The sequence below is a fragment of the Natator depressus genome, chromosome 9, assembly GCF_965152275.1.
Source record: "Natator depressus isolate rNatDep1 chromosome 9, rNatDep2.hap1, whole genome shotgun sequence".
NCBI classification, from domain to species: Eukaryota; Metazoa; Chordata; order Testudines; family Cheloniidae; genus Natator; species Natator depressus.
The window spans coordinates 49782331-49801482 of NC_134242.1; the positions used below are offsets into that span (position 1 = coordinate 49782331).

At 43.4% G+C, this 19152-nt stretch overlaps 1 protein-coding gene across 1 annotated transcript in view; it reads left to right on the forward strand.

Annotated features, from left to right (window-relative positions):
- The first annotated feature begins 631 nt into the window (after nt 1-631).
- PTTG1IP (PTTG1 interacting protein) overlaps nt 632-19152 on the forward strand; it is a 28100-nt gene continuing 9579 nt past the window's right edge. The window contains exons 1-3 of the mRNA XM_074963021.1: nt 632-845; nt 9686-9738; nt 15009-15117. Of these exons, the coding sequence (XP_074819122.1) occupies nt 746-845; nt 9686-9738; nt 15009-15117 (262 nt within the window). The 5' untranslated portion in view covers nt 632-745. The remainder of the gene's footprint in view (nt 846-9685; nt 9739-15008; nt 15118-19152) is intronic.

Sequence of the window (19152 nt, forward strand, 5' to 3'; positions counted from 1 at the left end):
AGCAGCTTCCCAGGTGGTCAGTGAGGAGGTTCTGCTCCCCTCCAGCTCCTGGGTTACAGTGAATAGGAAGTTTGGGGAATTAAACTAGTTCCTGTTTGATGTGTGTGCGAGGTGTCTCTGCACGTCAATTGCCAGTGCAATCACCGCGCACTGCAAACAGCCCTCAGCTCAGCCCCGGGGGAGGTTAGAGAGCGGGCGGGAGGCGATCGGGCCGGGGAGGGGTGGGGAGGAATTGGGCTTGGGGACTATGGGCGAGGGGGTTTCAGGGGCGGGTGGCAGGCAGCGGGTGCTGGGGCCTGTGGCGGGATTATTCCACGTATCGAGCCCGAGGGGTCGGGAGGTGGCGGGGTGTGGGGAAGGGGCGTTGGGGTGGTGCTGGGGGGGGGGGTTGGGAGTGCAGGACCTGAGACGGGGGGAGCAATTGGAGGTGGTGGGGTCTGGAGGGAGGTTGAGGGCGGGACCCGAGACGGGGGGGGCAGTTGAGAGTGGTGAGAGGACGGGGCCGCGGTTGGGGGGCGGAGCCCGAGGCGGGGCCGGGGCCAAGGCTCGGGTCGCTCCCCTCAGACATGGTCGGGCCGCGCGGACCCTGTTGCCCGGCAGGGGGCGAGCGTGGCCGGCTCTCAAAGTGCGGCCGCGCGCCCCCGCGAGCAAATAGCAGGTCTCGCGGCGCGGTTGCGGAAGGTCGCGGGGCGGGGGCCGGACGAGATACTTGCGAGCGCTGGGCTGTACGGCTGCGAGACCCGCGATGGCTCCGGGCAGCGGGCTCCTTCTCTGCGCCCCTCTGGCGCTACTGCTGCTGGCAATGGCCCCGGACAGCGCCTCCCCGGCTGCTGCGTCGGAGGGAGGTAAGAGAGCCCGGCCCCACACGCAGAGCCTGCCCCACACACCCCCCGGTGTCCTGCTCCCCCCCGGTCTCCTGCCCCACACCTCCCCCCACAGCCTGCCCCACACAGCCCCCGCTGTCCTGCCCCACCAAGCCGGACCCCCCCCACCCCCGTCACCTGCCCCGCACCTCCCCCCACACGCCACAGCCTGCCCCCCCCAAGCCCGACCCACCGGTCTCCTGCCCCGCACCTCCCACCCCCACACGCCACAGCCTGCTCCACACAGCCCCCGGTGTCCTGCCCCCCCACCCCCCGGTCTCCTGCCCCGCACCTGCCCCCCCACACGCCACAGCCTGCCCCACACAGCCCCCGGTGTCCTGTCCTGCCTCCCGGTCCCCTGCACCGCACCTCCCTCCACACGCCACAGCCTGCCCTACGCAGCCCCTGGTGTGCTGGCCCCATCTCTTCTGTCCCTGGCGCCCTGCCACCCCCCCCCCCCCCGTACCCGACCCCCATGCCTCGCACTTCCTCCCCGATCCCCCCAGGTGTCCTGCCCCGCACTTCCTGCCTCTGGTGTCTCTTCTCCCTCCCCCCGTATCCGACACATCACCCAAGTGTCCCGTCCCGTACAATGATCTGAGACTCTAATTCCCCTCCACCCCTGCCCTCCTTCCTGCCCTGCGACTGCTGCTGTTGACAACTCGCGTTAGCTTCTAGCGGAGAGAAGGCCATTGGTAGTTTCCCCTGGAGCTGGTGGAGTTGCAATCCTGGGTTTTGAACACAGCAACTTCACTAGTGTCTGGTCTTCGTTAGGATTTTCCCCACTGCCAGCTAACAGAGGAAGAACGCACCCCTTTCTCACTGTGAAGACAAGGCCTTGCAATAGTTGGTCTCGGTATTTAGCCTTCTAAGCACAGTGGGCCATGTTACAGCCTTGCCTTATCAAAGAGTGGAGTGTGCTAATCAGGGAAGTCATTAAAATGTGGTTAGACAGCATGTAAGCTTAAAACTAGAACTGTGCTAACTGTGTCGGATGACATCTGTTTTGGAAGTCGATCCCCATTGTGGTAGTGGCTTTAATGTCAGTCTCAACTTCTGGAAGATGTGCATTGAATTTGTAAGTTGCTGTGGTGAATCAAAAATAACTGAAGAAAGTTAGTAGCTATACATAGACTATATTTTCTGATAGTACTTGCCTTGTTTGTAGCCCCTCTTGTAAGACTCTCTGAAGTGATTTAACAGATTTTCTGATGAAATAGGTTTCATTTTGTGATATTTACTTGTGACTATAAAACTAACATTGAAAACTTAGCTTTTTTGTATATTTAAAGACTTAATAATGCTACAACAAAACATCTGTGCTGTCTACTTATTGCAATAGAAGGCTTTTGAGTCTGTCAGCTTAAAATTTTAAGCTGACAATTAGTTGTCTTGGCTCTTGTCTTTTTTCCTGTTCTGCAAACTCTTCTTAGCAAAAAGAAAAGGAGTACTTGTGGCACCTTAGAGACTAACCAATTTATTTGAGCATAAGCTTTCGTGAGCTACAGCTCACTTCATGAAAGCTTATGCTCAAATAAATTGGTTAGTCTCTAAGGTGCCACAAGTACTCCTTTTCTTTTTGCGAATACAGACTAACACGGCTGTTACTCTGAAACCTCTCCTTAGTCATGTTAGGCGTTACTTGTAACGCTAACAGGTAAACAAGTGTTCACACAAAGGTGTGATTATAAATTGGTATTCTGCTATCTTGATAGGTTTCAGAGTAGCTATCTTGATAGGTTTCAGAGTAGCTATCTTGATAGCAGAATACCAATTTATAATCACACCTTTGTGTGAACACTTGTTTACCTGTTAGCGTTACAAGTAACGCCTAACATGACTAAGGAGAGAGATTAGCGAAGACAGCATTGTGAAACCAACCATACATACTATTCCCTCTGTGCCTTGCATAATGACAGGTTTCAGAGTACCAGCTGTGTTAGTCTGTATTCGCAAAAAGAAAAGGAGTACTTGTGGCACCTTAGAGACTAACCAATTTATTTGAGCGTAAGCTTTCGTGAGCTACAGCTCACTTCATTGGAAGTTCATATTGAAGTTCTCCTGTAGTTCTGTTACGAATGTTCAGTACAGGGATGTCAGTTACTGAATTATGTGAATTGGTGGGTAAGCAAACAAATAAAGCAAGGACAGTGTATTGCTATGTATTTTATTAGTTTTGATAACTAAGTTTTTAACTTTTCACTGTATTGATAAGATTGTATCTCTGAAACACTATGAAGTAATAGCTTACTGCTTAGTAATAGCTGACTGCTATAAAGGGGGCTCCTGTTTCAGGCTTTGAGAGGTGCCCTTCCACACATGAACAAGCTCCAGTTCTATTTTAACCCCCTGAAGGTCCAGAGAAGTCTGAGCAGGCTACCTGATCTCTCTGCCAGAGTGTGGTATTACAAATGTATGGAATGCATCTCTTAAACATGATGGATGGTGAGAAATATTTTGAGTTGAAAGCATTATTTTTCACTTGATGTAACTGCCTTCATCCCAATGCACTGTTTCCACCGTCTTCCTCCTAGTTAACAAATTTCAAAATCTTAGGGTGGAGGTTTTGGGTCTTGTGATCAGATTTTCACAAACTCTAGAACGTTTCCAAAATGCTATGTATTCCTTGTACATACTTTACAATTACAGACCAACAAGGCGGCTTCCCCAAACCAGACAAGAGGAGAAGCTTGCGAGAAGATGGGTTTTGAAGTGTGCCCTGATGTCATGTGACTTTTGACTAAAGTTAGGAATGAATTTAAAGATTACAGCCCATCACAGAAAACACCCTGACACTGCTCAACAGCTCCCTCTTTTCTTGAGGGGACTCCAACTTGAGTGCTTTGATTGACTGCAGCTGCATTAACATGGCACCAGGAGAAAGGCATCTCAAATAGGAAGGTTGCAAGCCATTTAAGATTCTTGGTCAAAACCATCCCCTTCCATTCACTCAAGCCAACGTGCAGGCAGTGCAGGTCATGAAGCACTGGTGTCATGTGTTCACTGTGAGAAACTTCTCCAATAAGCAAGCTGCCACCTTTGCTGCAGGTTTCCATTTGTGAGTTGATTTAAAGTGCATCCCTCTCACGCATTTCAGAAGTCTAATCCTCAGGTTACAAAGGCATAGGCCATGGCAGAAAGATTGAATTGAAAAGAAAAAGTTTCAACTTCTTGGCTAGTGCCTGGCTAACCACCTCCACCCCTGTTTGCACCTGTTCAGGTGACTGCTGCTATATGATCATCAAAGAGTAAGTGGGGATCTAGCAATACTACCAGATGCCTAGATTCTAAGGCCAGAAGGGACCACTGTGATCCACCAATCTGACCTTCTGCATAGCACAGGCCATAGGACTTCCCTGAAAAAAATCTTGTTTGAACTAAAGCATGTCTTTAAAAAAAAAAATCGAGTCTTGATTTAAAAATCTCCATTGATGGAGAATCCACCACATCCTTTGGTAAATTTTCCAATGTTTATTTACCTTCACTGTTAAAAAAAAATTATACCTCTTGTCCGTTCTGACTGTCCGTTTTCAACTTCTAGCCATTGGATCTTGTTATACCTTTGTCTGCTAGACTGAAGAGCCTATTAGATATGTTCCCTGTGTAGGTACTTACAAACTGTGATCAAGTCGCCCCTTAACCATCTCTTTGTTAAACTAAATAGACTCAAGAGCTCAATCTGTCACTAGAAGTCAGGTTTGCCAATCCTTTAATTTCTTGTGCCTCTTCTCTGAACCTTTTCCAATATATCAGCATCCTTCTTTAATCGTTGGCACCAGAACTGGACACAGTATTCCAGCAGCAATTGCACCAGTGCCAAATACAGAGGTAAAATAACCTCTTTTCTTCACACAAGATTCACGTTTGTTACATCCAAGGATCTCATTAGCTGTTTTGGTCATAGTGTCGCACTGGGTGCTTGTGTTCAGTTGATTATTTACTAGGACCCCCAAAGTCCTTTTCAGAGTCACTGCTTCCCAGAAAGAAAAGGAGTACTTGTGGCACCTTAGAGACTAACCCAGAGTTTCTTCTGAAGGCGAAGAGAGCAGAGTGGCAGCAAGCATCCTAATAGCATACTACCCTGCTTTATGTCACACTGGCTTTTCTTCATTCTTCAACAAGTGAAATAACAACCTGGCCCTGCATTTTAACAGCTGCACAAGCTGGAAGAACAGAAGCAGAAGATGGGGGGGGGGGGGACGACCAGTATGAGGAGGTAGCACCAGTAGTAAACATTCTAGGCCTGTCTCAAGGTTTCAGTGAATGCTCGGCCAAGGATTGAGGTGGCTCTTCCCAATTAGCTTGTGAAGAATGTCACTTTCACAGGCCCTCTACTTAGCACTCATAAAGGTCTGCCTAGATTAGGGGTGAAAGTAGGTGCTTTTCAAAATAAAATGAAAAACTGAACTGGATAATAGAACTGCAAAAGTATTAAATTGTCTACACTAGGGGCTTGTCTACACTGGCGGTTTACAGCGCTGCAACTGTCTCACTCAGGAGTGTGAAAAAACACCCCCCTGAGCGCAGCAAATTTCAGCGCTGTGAAGAGCTAGTGTAGACAGTGCACCAGTGCTGGGAGCAGCGCCCGTCGTGGAGGTGGGTTTTTTAGAGCATTGGGAGAGCTCTCCCAGCGCTGTGCCGTGACCACACAAGGCACGTTAAAACAGTCCTGCGGCAGCGCTTTAGTGTTGCCAGTGTAGACTAGCCCTAAGAGTCTGTCCACACTAGGACATGCACATTATTAGTTAGTCAAGATGAACCCTAGGCTCCCCTCTAGGGTTCACATTGACAGTCTAACATTAAAAACTACAACTTGCCATCACTACACTAAAATTTTAAGATGTTTAAGCTGGTATGTTTTAAGAGTGTACCTCTCTATCCTACCCAGGTGGATTGATTTAAATAATGGTGATTTAAATCACCAAGTGGAAAGTCTAGATTTAAATAATCAATTTCAGTCAGCTTTTCCATTTGTACTTCAGTTCTTTCGTATAAAGAAAGATGCATTCTCACTGGTGTATTCATTAAAATATGTTGACTTATAGCATAAAGGCTCTACTTAGTTCTATTTGGTACACCTTTTTGCTACCTAAGAGGGTACACTATAATGATATACATTTATTTAAAGAGTGTTATAGTTTAATATTTTCAGCTTCTTAATTGTACGTTTTAGTAGGTTAGAAAATGGTGAATGAGGGGTGGAGTCATACATATTCATAATTTGAGAACTGAGCCAATCAGAGTTCAGGGAGAGGGAAGCTATAAAATAGGAGTATGAGACTATCCCGGTGGGCTCAGTGGATGATCCTGGTGAGATATGAATTTCAGTCGGTTACCCCCAGTAGCACAGCACCTGGAAACCCCACAGGATCAAACCCTTAATACAGAACATGACCTGTTGTGCCATCTTATAAAGCTTGCCCTTCAAATTGAAATGTTTTTCTCCTGATTCTTTACGTAGAAAAGTAATCTTTAACTCAGTGTTTGGTAGTGACTCATGGATTCAGGGTATTTATTTTTATTTAAAGGTTTTAATGATTATAATTTTAGGCCTTAGCATATTTTCCATTAAATTCAGATTTAATTTTAAACAGATTTATTTTTAACAAGAAAAACTTATTAAAATTTAACTAAAATCAAAAATCTTATTTAAAGGGGAAAAAATCCAATTCTTTGATTCCCCCCCCCCCCCAAAATCATCAGTTTTTATCCACCTTGTATCCTAGTGAGAGAGAGCGAGAGAGGTCATAGGTGTTAAGATGCACTTTAAAAAGAAATTGAGGTAGCCAACATGATTTGAAGGACCTCTTTCCTAGTCTCCTCGTTGTTTTTACTGATACAGACTAACACGGCTACCACTTTGAAACCTGTCACCGTGCAAGGCATTGAGTTTAGCTGTATGAAGTGGATAGTCTCTAAGTACCACAAGGATTCCTCGTTTTTTTTCATAATGTAGAAAGGTCTTTATCTTGTATTAGGGCTCTCCCAGTAGTGTGGATTTGTGAGATTGCTACAGTTGTTAGCAGTATCTTTGTTTATTCAATGAGATGTATCACACAAAATATCTGACAAGCTGGTAGAAAGCAGCAGAAGAGCAAATGTAGCTTAATTCAGACTTTAAACTTGACCAATTGTATATTTGCTGCCCATCAGCTTGTTGCTTGAATTAACTGTTCTAAAGCTGCATTCTTGTTGAATCAAAATTGAACAACTCAAGGACTGGAAAGTCAGAAGGTCTTAGAAATTGGGGCTTCCTAAACAGCAGTAACTTAGTGCTGGCTTGAATTAACTGATCTTGGACTGAATCACACATTTACTGTACTCTTAACTATATAATTAGTGTTAACATAAAAGTCCCATGATTTCTCTTCTGTTCCCAACGTTTGTAACTGTGTTTAGGGGTGTGGAGTGGCTGTTCCACGACTCCCTTCAACTTGGTAGTAATGACAGTGGATATTAGTACTTTATAAAGTCTCTGCTTCAGATCTAGTTTAGGAGTGCAGAGTCTGACTTCTAAAATGTAGAGCGGTGTGTAAACATCTCTATCTTACCTATGTTCATAGAATGCTGACTCACTTCAAGGGCTGTACCCTGCGGATATAAACCTAAAAGAAACCACAGCTCTGCTCCCTAATCACATGACTGATCTCCGCTGTAAATGAAAACACAAAACTGACCAGCTGCATTGTAGCTAATGGAAAATCATTACTAAAAATGTTCTTATGAACAAATACCCTTTCTTTTCTGGTTTACAAAAGGTATTTTAAAGGTATTTTAATGTGTAGTACATCATCTTCCACAGACCATCGATTGAATGCTCAATAATTTCACTAAAATCTTATCGGAAAAGTAGTGTCTCCCCGCAAAATAGGGTACTGCTGATATTTTAAAATTGGGAGAGGGCAACCTTCTCAACTACTCAAACATTCAGTAATTAAAAATGCTCTTCAAATGGTATGTTTGAAAAGGAAATAATCTTTCTGAAGTTTACTAGATGGAGGAAGCATTCTAATGAAGTGGGTTCTTAGAGGTCTTGTCTCCTGTACTTCTAACACTCTATTTTGGTTGAAGGGAGGAAACGTGGCGCTATAGCACACTGGTAACCAAGAGATTATCGAATGTTAATAGGGACTATTGGGGAGACCTGTGATTTAGAAGATTTTTTTATTTCATAGAATATCAGGATTGGAAGGGACCTCAGGAGGTCATCTAGTCCAACCCCCTACTCAAAGCAGGACCAATCCCCAACTAAATCATCCCAGCCAGGGCTTTGTCAAGCCTGACCTTAAAAACTTCAAAGGAAGGAGATTCTACCACCTCCCTAGGTAGCATGCATTCTGTAAATTAAAATCTGCGACATAGCATGTTTAAGCTTCTAAACGATGACAAAAACACAGAAACCTTTTTATAACTACCTAAAACCAGTGAGGAATTGTACCAATAAAGTATGCAAGCCCTTCAGTTCAGGGACAATATACCCTGAGTACTTGTGGCACCTTAGAGACTAACCAATTTATTTGAGCATAAGCTTTCGTGAGCTACAGCTCACTTCATCGGATGCATACTGTGGAAAGTACAGAAGATCTTTTTATACACACAAAGCATGAAAAAATGGGTGTTTACATTGTAAGGAGAGTGATCACTTTAGATAAGCTATTACCAGCAGGAGAGTGGGGTGGGGGGAGAGAAAACCTTTTGTAGTGGTAAACACCCATTTTTTCATGCTTTGTGTGAATAAAAAGATCTTCTGTACTTTCCACAGTATGCATCCGATGAAGTGAGCTGTAGCTCATGAAAGCTTATGCTCAAATAAATTGGTTAGTCTCTAAGGTGCCACAAGTACTCCTTTTCTTTTTGCGAATACAGACTAACACGGCTGTTACTCTGAAACCTATACCCTGAGTGTATACTAGCCAGGAAACAATTCATGCTCTCTCCATATTTTCATCTCGGTTATATTTGGTTTTGTTCTTTATAGATAACAGAACATGATTACAGTGAACAGGGCTTAATATTATCAGAAGAGTGTAGTGAAGAATGTTTGTCAGAAACCATGATCTGTTGCAGTTTGAAGGATTTTGCGTGCTTGGATTTGAAGAAAACTAAAAACTGCAACTAACGTTTCTGAGCCTCCTGCTTGGGGTAACTCACACACCAAGAGGAAGACAAGCTCAATTGTTTTTTTATCAAGAGGGTCACTGCAAATGGGAGGCTGAGCAAAATTGGTGGAGTTCTTTTTAAAACTTGCAAATCTGATAATTGGGACCTGGCATAACCTGCTTCTCCAACAATTAAGTAATAAAACATTGGACTAAATCTATGATAGCTCACATGTTTTCATAGTTAAATGTTAAACAGCCTAGAATGAGCCTGCATGGAAGAGACTTTTCATAATAAGCTTGCAGTAATGCTATCTAGTCTCAAGACAGTGTGTGTCTCCTGAAACTGTCTATATTGTGTTACACTAATGGCACGAGAATTGCAACAATAGATGATAATTATGTGGAAAGGAGCCTCTACAAATAGATGTTATGTGCGCAAATAGAGTGGGAATATCCTGATGGTATGGTGCTGCTTCTCCATTTTTCTGAGACAAAGCACTAGCGCACAGGAATAAGGTAAGAAGTTGCTGCACTTGACAGTATAGTAATTAGTCAAGCAAAAATGTCTGGCAATGCTGTTTTGTTTTTTTAGAAACTATATGTAGTACGGCCTGGCTGCGAGGATACAGCAAAGTTAAATGTTCATGCATTATTTATTTTCAAAATGTTGTTTGTATGGGCCTAGCTAAATACTAATGTGGCTCTTTTTCCTCTCCACAGCTTGTCCTCAATACACAAACAAAACTTGTGAAGAGTGTCTGAAAAAAGTCTCAGTAAGTAGTAGAAAAACAAATCTATTTCCTTTATTTAAGTGAACTTGCTGTGTCAACCTGCCAAAGGTTCATAGTTTTGCGAAGCAGCTGAAAAGATCTGTCTTGGCATTTTGAAGTGGGGAGCAGCCACTATGCCAGCTGACTTCAAAGGGAGCTGCAAGTGCTAAGCACCTGTGGTGGGGTGGTTTGGTTTTTAAATGTTGAATCCAAACCCTTGGAAAGGGTTCCTGAAAAACCTTGCCTTCCCCTCCAGGTTCTGATGATCTCTGCCACATTCCTTGTTTGGATGACCTACTGTTCCCCACCAGTATTTTAGGGGACTGTTTGGAGTCCTGCTTTTCCTTTTTGTCACTGTGTGGGTGCTGGCTAAACTGCCTCACTTCTTCAGTGGGCTGAGTGGATTGAGAGAACAGATCACAATCTGAGGATATGCTGGAAATAGTGTGTCTCCTCTAGCACTCTTAGACCCAAGTGGAATTCAGATGGGGGTAGGGGAAGTTATCAAACACCTCAGTTTTGGAGGTTTGGCTTTACAGGTAGGAAGAATCCAAAGTTTTGGCTCTTGAATTCAGGTATAGAGGTAGTCTTACTGAAACAAACCTTACAAGATTGTGGAAGGCCTAAAAGTGACACTGGGCCTTGACCTCCACCTCAAATGTCTTCTAATGACGTGTGTGTTTGTTTTTCTAACTGCCTAGTGTCAGGGCTCTGATTTTAAATTGGCTTGCTGAGAAACTCCAGGTTAACATGCCTCTGAATTTGTACCTGCTCATCCTATGAAGGTGAATGTTGGTGCAGATAGGTGAAACTTAGTGGTACTAAGGCTAGGGGAAACCATACATTCATAGGTATGAAGTTGACCCTTATATCAGTCAGTTCTGAGCTGCAAATTCAGAGTTGTAATGTTCCCTAACTGTGGGAAAGTGAGAAATTGAGAGAGACTCCAGTGTTCTATGAAACGAAACAGTGAACACAAAAACAAGTTTATTTCTCATGCCTAGAAAGGCACACTGTCCCAAATGGAAAGCTTGCATTTCTGAGTAGAACACTGTTGAGTCTCTTGTATCTTCTCTTGAAACTCTAACGCTTAACTGATTTTTTTTTAAGCATCTAGTCGATTACAAAGTTCCAACCAAGCCAAACCTACGTATTCAAAATATGTGGAATTGATGCTGAGCTGGCTATGCAGGAATTGTAGGTCTTATAAAAAGGATAGCTTTGAATTCAAAGCTATCATGTCTTCCACTACTTACACAATCTTCTCTCTTTTTCTGATCCAATAAACTGACATAACCTTTTTTTACAAACTTGGAGTAGAAATCTGGATCTGTTAATCCTTTTAAAAGAAGGAGTTCAGGATTACAATCTATCAGCCCTGTTTCTGCTTCTTCCACAATATAGATTTAGCCTAGAACTTTGTGGCATCAGTGGGGATAATGGAAAAGTACCATGGCTTCTCTGCACTGTCTTGGCTTTGTTTTTGTGTGGCTTTGTTTGTTTAGTTGGATCAAGCCAGACTCCTATAGAGACTACAACAGTAATGTCCTTAGCCTGTGAAGTCCCTCCAACATCTTCAGTTGTTGTTGGAAGCTTGTCACACCTCTGAAGAGTCCTTGTTGTGCACATGTAGCATGTTTTGCCCAGTACCAATTCTAGTTGACTTACAGTAACTTGATGGAAAGCAAAAGGGGAAAGTCCCCCACCAGAAGAGAACACTGTTGATAAAGGGTGACAGAGGAGTGATGGGAAGAAACTCAATTCTATTTCCAGGCCCCAGCCACCTGACCTCCACGTGACAAAGGTTAATACCCCTAGCACATGACTGGGTCAGCATGCACAGGCTCCACTGGCTACGGTTCCACTCAGCTGTGCTCTGGGAGACAATTATGTTGAATTTCTTTTAAGAAAAATGTCTAGTTGCTTCTGGGGTTCTGCCCCTAGCTTTCATGAATGGCAGATTATTCTAAACCCCACCTCTGGATTACAGAGACTTACCAAAACTACTCTGCCATCCTGTGGCTTCCATGTTCTGTAGAATATAATGTCGTATGGTAACTTTAAATCCTTTACCACCTTCTGGAAGGAGTTGTGCTTCCTTTATGAACAGCTAAGGATCTGGCTACACTGCAGTCAGGAGATATGATGAGAGCACCTGTAGGTGTACCCATCCTAGCTTTCATCAGGCTAGTTCACTAAAAAATAGCAGTGAAGGCACAGTGGTTTAGACTAGCCACCCAAATATATAATCAGGGTCACAGGCAGGCTTGTGGTTATGTGACTAGCCCACACCACCACCTGTTCTGCTGTGACTTCACTGCTATTTTTAGCAAGATAGCTCAATCGAAGCTAGGGTAGGTATCCCTACATGTGCTGCCATCATGCCTCCCAGTTGCACTGTAAACAGACCCTAAGAGGTCACTGAAACAGCAATGAAGAGACTCTTCCCCCAGTAATGTTATGGGTCAGTTGTTCCTCACGCTCTGCCTAATAAATTGCATCTCTGATGTAACCCAGCTCCTGAGCTGAGGATATTGTGGGAAATCAACCTCAAAATACTATATCCCAAGAGGCTTAGAATAACACTGGGCATAACAATGTGGACACTTGCATTGCATAAAAGAACAATAAAAATCAGCTCATCTAGATTACACTGGAAATTGGCTTTAGAGCTTCTTTACAATACAGTTAACTGCTGGAAAAATTCACTCTGCTGCCACAGTCCAGCCCTGATGCAGCTCTACGATCAGTTACCATCACTAATTATATCTGTGGTAGAGCAAGAAAGCTTCGTTTTATCTGGAGTATAACACGGCTGCTACTCTGAAACCTGTTAGAGGTCAGTATTTCTAACCTGCATCACTATGCCCGAGTATTTCCTGATATTAGTAATCAAATCTTTGATAAGCTTCTCCTTAAACTCCTCATGTGATACACTTCTCATAGCAGCCTCAAATCAGATGATAGTCTTGTGAGTGCTCAAGTCTTTAACTATATTGCCCATTGTTCTAAGATTGTAAGGCTGAACATAAACACATGTTAATTATCTTGAACACACAGTATTTTTTCTCTATTTGGGAATTATGAAAGCATTGTACAACTGGCTAGCTCCTATATGAGGAGATACCAGTTGGTGCCCAGAATTTACTAACTGGGTGTTTTGGAATGACGGCTGGGTTAGATTTGATAGGTGGATGGCAGGACAGACTTGATTCCCATAATCTTCTGTTCCCGCCATCAAACAGTATAAATAGGTGTAGTCTTGGGTAGAGGTGGTTGAGGTACTTGTGTGAATGGTAGCTGAGGAAACTTTTCAAACCTTGGTCTTAATGTCAACAAACTTGTTCAAGTTCCAGTTGTAGGGCTAAATTCTACCTTCCGTTAAAGGTTTAACTGGACTGGTTCTGTAAAAGGTTCTGTCAGACAAGGATTCTGGCAATGCTACAGCTCCAGATGTCTTTAAAACTGTCATCTTAGGCCTTGTCTACACTGCAGAAAACATGGAACTCCATGCCACTTCTAGTCACTCTTCAGAGCAGTGCTTCACATTGGGGCCAGGGGAAAAGAGGACAGTCATACATTCCCTTCCCTCCCCAAAGCACCTGTAAAACACTGTCCACTCACGTGCTTCCTGTTTCACAAGAGTTCAAACTACCAGCATAACCACGTGAGCTCAGACAAAGTCCTGTAGTTGTTTTTGCTGGTATACTAGTGCTACCATAGGCCAGAAGCATAGGTGGCACAGCTGCATTGGCTCATTTGGTCTGTCCTGCACTATAAATGTTAAGAACCCAGCACACTTAAGTCTTCACGTCAACAAACAAAAAGACAAGATGCAACAGTGGTGGGAAAAGGATGCAGGGGAAGGGAGGATGTATGTTATACTAAGATCAGAGTTACTCTAGGTGTGTGCACATCTTACTTAACAGAATCCCCCAAAGGTGTAGATAAATAAGGAGCACTTAGTCATTGAGTTTAAGGCCAGAAAGGACCATCAGATCATTTAGTCTGACCTCATGTATAGCACAAACCACCAGCACCCACATACTAAACCCAACAAATTACAGCCCATTACTTAATCTACAGGTTTCTGAATGCATTGCTGCGTGCTCTTTCTGTTCGCTATACCATGATTGCTCTGTCCTGTAGTCCTGATTCCTTCTTGTCTGGAGCTACTGCAGCTGCTGTAATCCCATTTTATGAGGTAGTGTGAGCAACCCTGAGGCCTCCTTTTTGTCTTTTTAAAAAAACAACTTGTAAATCTTCCACTTTGCTCCAGCATCTCCAACAGCAACTCCCATAAACTTCTGCTTCAAAGAGCTGTGCCAGGACCTGCAGAGAAACTTCAAAAACTACGTCCCCCTACTCCTGTGATAGTTGAGGGGGAGTGCTGTATGTGAAGACACTGAATCCGGTCAAAGAAAAATTAGCTAGGGTGCATACTAACCTTTCACATTTCCCTGGTTCTGTAACAGTTATTGAATGCTTTGCTCATGAAACTATTTAAAGTCTTGTAGTCCAGAAAGCCTTTGCATTACCTGTCTACTGTTGACTGTGATTATTTGCATTTTAAGGGCTCTAATGATAACATTCTCCCTAGGCTCCAGGGAAAATTCTTTGTAACACCTTATGTTTGGTATGAAAATCAGTGGCTCTCTCACTTGTATTTGCTTTGGGGTGAAAAGTACAAATGTTACATATTAAAAGTTGACTTGCCAAACTAAGTCTAAGTCCTGACTTAGAGCGACATTTCCATTTGTTTACAAAGTTTCCTCCCTTATTTATTCAACAACCTTCATACAGGAAGCATATTTGAGCCTTTTTATTTTACAAAAATGTACTGTAACTATTATAAACCCATAGCTATTTACAAAGCTCGTTTCTGGACAGCCTTAGTTGAGGCACACTTTCATACCAACAAACATCAGCAGCAAAGCATGACATTCATGACTTGCAAACTTTTTTCAAAAGTGCAGATATTGAGCTTTCATCATGCCTCAGGAATCTGCTGTTCTATATATCCACAGCACCACATAACCTAACACTTAACCATAGCAGTTCTCAGCAATCACCTTAACTATCTGTAGTCAAATACAGATTGCTCTCATCAGCCCTGTGCCCTTGAATATAGTAGGTCATGTCATACATTGTAGTTTGTAAACTTGCCTGGCTCGTTACAATGCTCTTAGCTTGAATAGCTTTTGTTACCTAGTAGTATCATTGCACTCAAACAATCTTGCACTTGCATCTCACTTGCTTTGCTTCTCTTTCAGTGTCTGTGGTGCAGCAGCAACAAGAAATGCATGGATTATCCTGTTAAAAACCTTCTCCCCCCTCTCTCTCTCTGTGAGTTGAGTTCTGCACGCTGGGGAGTCTGCTGGGGTAAGTGGATTTTATGTCAGTGATTTTGTGGAAAATGTACAGTAATTAAAAATTGGTGGCACCTTATCAATTCTACAGCCTTTGTTACATCCAGTGTAACAAGCAAGAGAAGAAACTTTTCCCCAGGTTTCTCTAATGTGATGCCACTGTATTTTATCAGAGATCCTAGCTATATCAAGAGTTCTCAAAGACCACATCTTAATGCAGTGTCTTCTGGACCGCCTCCTTTTCTGCTGGCAATAGAATAACTCATATAACTACCTACCTACATAGAAAAGTAGTATTTGGAAAGCATTTAATGTGATAGTAGCTTCTTCATGTGGTTTAGGGGCTGGAAACAAGAACCACCAGGTCTGTGTAGATTAGAACATCAGCAAATGCTTGATATACTACTGATGGTACACAGGCTAGAATCTGGGAACTAGGGGCCACATTGTCCTCTTGCATGGTGAAAAGCAGAAGAGTTATGTCCAGCTAATATTGCAAGATGAATGTTGACATACCATCTATACTTACTTTTCTGGCCTTTACCAAAAAAAAAAAGACCTTTACTAATATTTGGTTTGACCTCCTGTATAGCACTAGTCATAGAACTTCACTTTGTGATTGCCCATTTAGCCCAGTAACTTGTGGCCAAACAAGACCATATTCTAGAACAAGTTCTCTTTAACCAACAGAAGTTGATCCAATAAAAGATATTACCTGAACCAGTATACATGTCTGATACGGGATCCACAGTATTTCAGCCTCCTGCACCCACAGGAACGGGCCCCTCTTCCTGCCCTTTATGCACTGGGCTGCCCTGTTTAACCAAGGAAATGATGTGGTACACCTGCAGGCATTTGGAGCTGTTCACACTTTAAGAATGGATTTTCCTCCCTTTTGTGTCATTGTATATGGTAGGGATTTCTTCATTAAAGGTCATAGCAGAATTCGTTCTTTAAAATGAGCCTGGATAGCTGTCTAAAAGACGCTCTAGTTCAACTATCGATTGAGTTAGATGGAGGAATTATGGGGTGAAATTCTCTGGCCTGTGCTATGCTGGGCAGACTAGATGATCATAATAGTCCCTTCTGGCCTTGAGTCTATAAATGAAGTTACACACATGCAGCAGTCTTGAGGAGAAAGACAAAGATGTGTTGCCTCTGCATTGCCCAGTGAACCCAAACGTGGCTGATCTAGGTTTGCTCTCTGAGCCTCTTGTCTTATAATCCTTTGTTTTTATTAATGTTTTAGTAGTGGTTACGTAAAGAGCTATTCGCTGTTACGTTAAATTTCCTTGAAAGAACTGTAGTGCCTTGTTAGACGTTTTTTGCTCCTTTAGAACATAGTGCTCATTTGTTGTGTAATGGTTTCTGTTGTCACCCGCCTCATGGGAGGGGTCTGTCTTGGCCATGACTAAAATGCTAAGCATACGGACAATCCTAAAAAAAAATATTTACACTCAATATTCCTAAATTCTAACAGGGTGTTCTCCAAGGACCGTTCCCTACCTTCTAATTACTTGCATTAGGGGGCAAAACATTGTGTTCCTTCCTGAGTCTTTGTACAGCTGATCTTCGGCAGTCTAGCAGTAGGTGTGGTATATCCAATTCCATTTGCTCCTGATGGATGGGGATAGTTAAACAGTAAAACCTCACAGCATAGAGTGGAAAAACGAAGGCAAATTGACTCTTTCCTGCCTGATACAGATATGGAATCACAACCATAATATCTCAAGCACTGGCTTACAGACTTTGCTATCCCCGTGGGGCATGCAGTTGCAGCCTTTGAAGGTATAATAAAAGGCGATGAGGGCAGAGCCTGGTAAACAGTGACTGATATTAACTTTTGATGAGTTCTGAACAGGGCTGCATTTCATGCAGGAGTTTGTTTCAGCTAGGTCCAAAAGCTCTGCCACTGAAGTCTACTCCTGTTTTAGGTAATACACTTAAAGGTGAGAGAATGGACCTCCGATCTGGGCTTGCATGTTGAAGCTCAGTGCCAGCTTGTGGTATGCTGTTTCCTTGGCCCACCTCTGAAATGGCATTGTCCACAGTGCTTGGGAAGACTATCAGTAAGAAATTAGCCTGAAGAAAAAATAAGAAGGGTATTTCTGCTCAATTAATCTTGAGGGATATTTAGTTGAAACACATTAAATCAACCAGGGGTCCGGGGCCCCCTGGGGGGGGCCTCGAACAGGTTTCAGGCAGTCCACCAAGCAGGGCCAGTGTTAGACTCACTGGGCCCCAGGGCAGAAAGCTGAAGCCCTGCTGCATGAAGCTGAAGCCCAGGGCCCTGAGCCCCACCACCGGGGCTGAAGCCAAAACCTGAGCAACTTAGCTTTGGGGGGGGGGCCCTGTGGCAATTGCGCTGCTTGCCCTTAATGCCAGCCCTGGCTTTTATAAGCAGAAAACCAGTTGTTGTGGCACAGGTGGGCCATGGAGGTTTTTTAGCATGTTTGGGGAACCTCAGAAAGAAAAAGGTTGAGAACTCCTGCATTAAATGATTTAGTCTGCTGATGAAATTCCAGTTTCTAAAAACTGTCTGAACAACTGGTCTGAGCTTTCCAACTAGGTATATTTGCCTTGAGCAGCTGACAGGATAATAGAGATCTAGAAAATCTTTCTTGCAACCAGAACCAGGGAATTCCTCGAGACCTGCCACTTCCATTTGTGGAAGACCCCTCTGCCCAAATGCAAATGTTCAAGCAGATCTGACTAGCAAGTATCTCAAAAGGACTCTGTAGGCTGACTAAAGGAGTGCCATGCAAATCAAGACTGGAAGGGGGAAAAAAAAAAAAGCTTGCTTTGCTGCTAGAAAGTTTGGAAACTGGAAAGTTTGCTGCTATGACAGTTCATTTAGCCTGGAAGGTAGCCGATGTGAATCGATAAATGCTCCATGTGGAAGTGAGGAGGGTCTTCCCGTTTCCTGGCCAACTGCAGGATTAACATTGACTGATAAAGGAGGGGGAACACCTGCAGTCTTCCACAGCCAGTATGCTACTGCTGCTATGTGATGACTGTAGTAGGAGAAAGGTGAGAAAATGAGGGATTAGAGGCCCTTGTCAAAAAAAATAGGATATGGGCAGAGATTAGACGGGGGGTGGGGGAGAAGGATGGCAGAAATAGGGGTACAGAGGAGATGAGAAATCCAAATTGGGAGCGGGACAAAATGACTTCCTTGGTTTTTGAAGGGGTTGGTTAAATTCCTGTGATTTCCAGCCCTGTTAGGTGGTGGCAATTGGTGGGCAAAACTTGAAATCTGTGCTTTTCTTTTCTTTTTAATTGTCCCCTCTCCCTTCCTCCTTGCCTCTCCAAGAATAGGAATCTATATAGCGATGATTGCCTTCAGGAAAAAGGAGAGTGGCCATATTAATTGTAGTTCTGAGAAATTAAATCTGTATGTGGGGGGGTTTCTGTCTCTTTGCTCAAGAGATGGTAACGGTACCAGACACACGGGGTGGTGGTTTGCACCAACAGAGGAATCAACACTTGCTCTTGAACTTGTCCAGGAAGTTATTCTGCAAGCAGGTTTCTACCTGCAGTAACTGATCTGCGAGTCAAGGTTCTTCCATTTCTAGTCATATTCTCACTGAAGTGGTAATGGTCTATAGTGAGTTATCAGGCCATTTTGGATTTGTAAGAGGGTATGAATAAAACAGTTTCAATGTTGATGTTTTGTCTGCGTACAGAATTTCTTAAGACCGCCTACCAGTAGTATGACTGAAATAAGACTGCTTAAAACTGCTTTTATAATTTAGCTATAAATTGTAACTTTCAAATTTGTGCTATTGCAATTTTTCAAGTAGGTTATAGCAACATCAATGACTTTAATATCATCAAGTTATATTCAAATTGCCTCACCCTGCAAGCATACCAACTAGCTGGTAATTATTTCCACAGGAACCATTGTCTGACATCTCAGAACACATCGGTGTCCTTGCAAGTTCTTGATAGGTGCAGTAATAGCCAGTAACTAAAGTGTACAGTTATGCTAGGGTTGCCAGTTTTGGTTGGCCGTATTCCTGGAGGTTTCGCTGGATGATTTAATCTT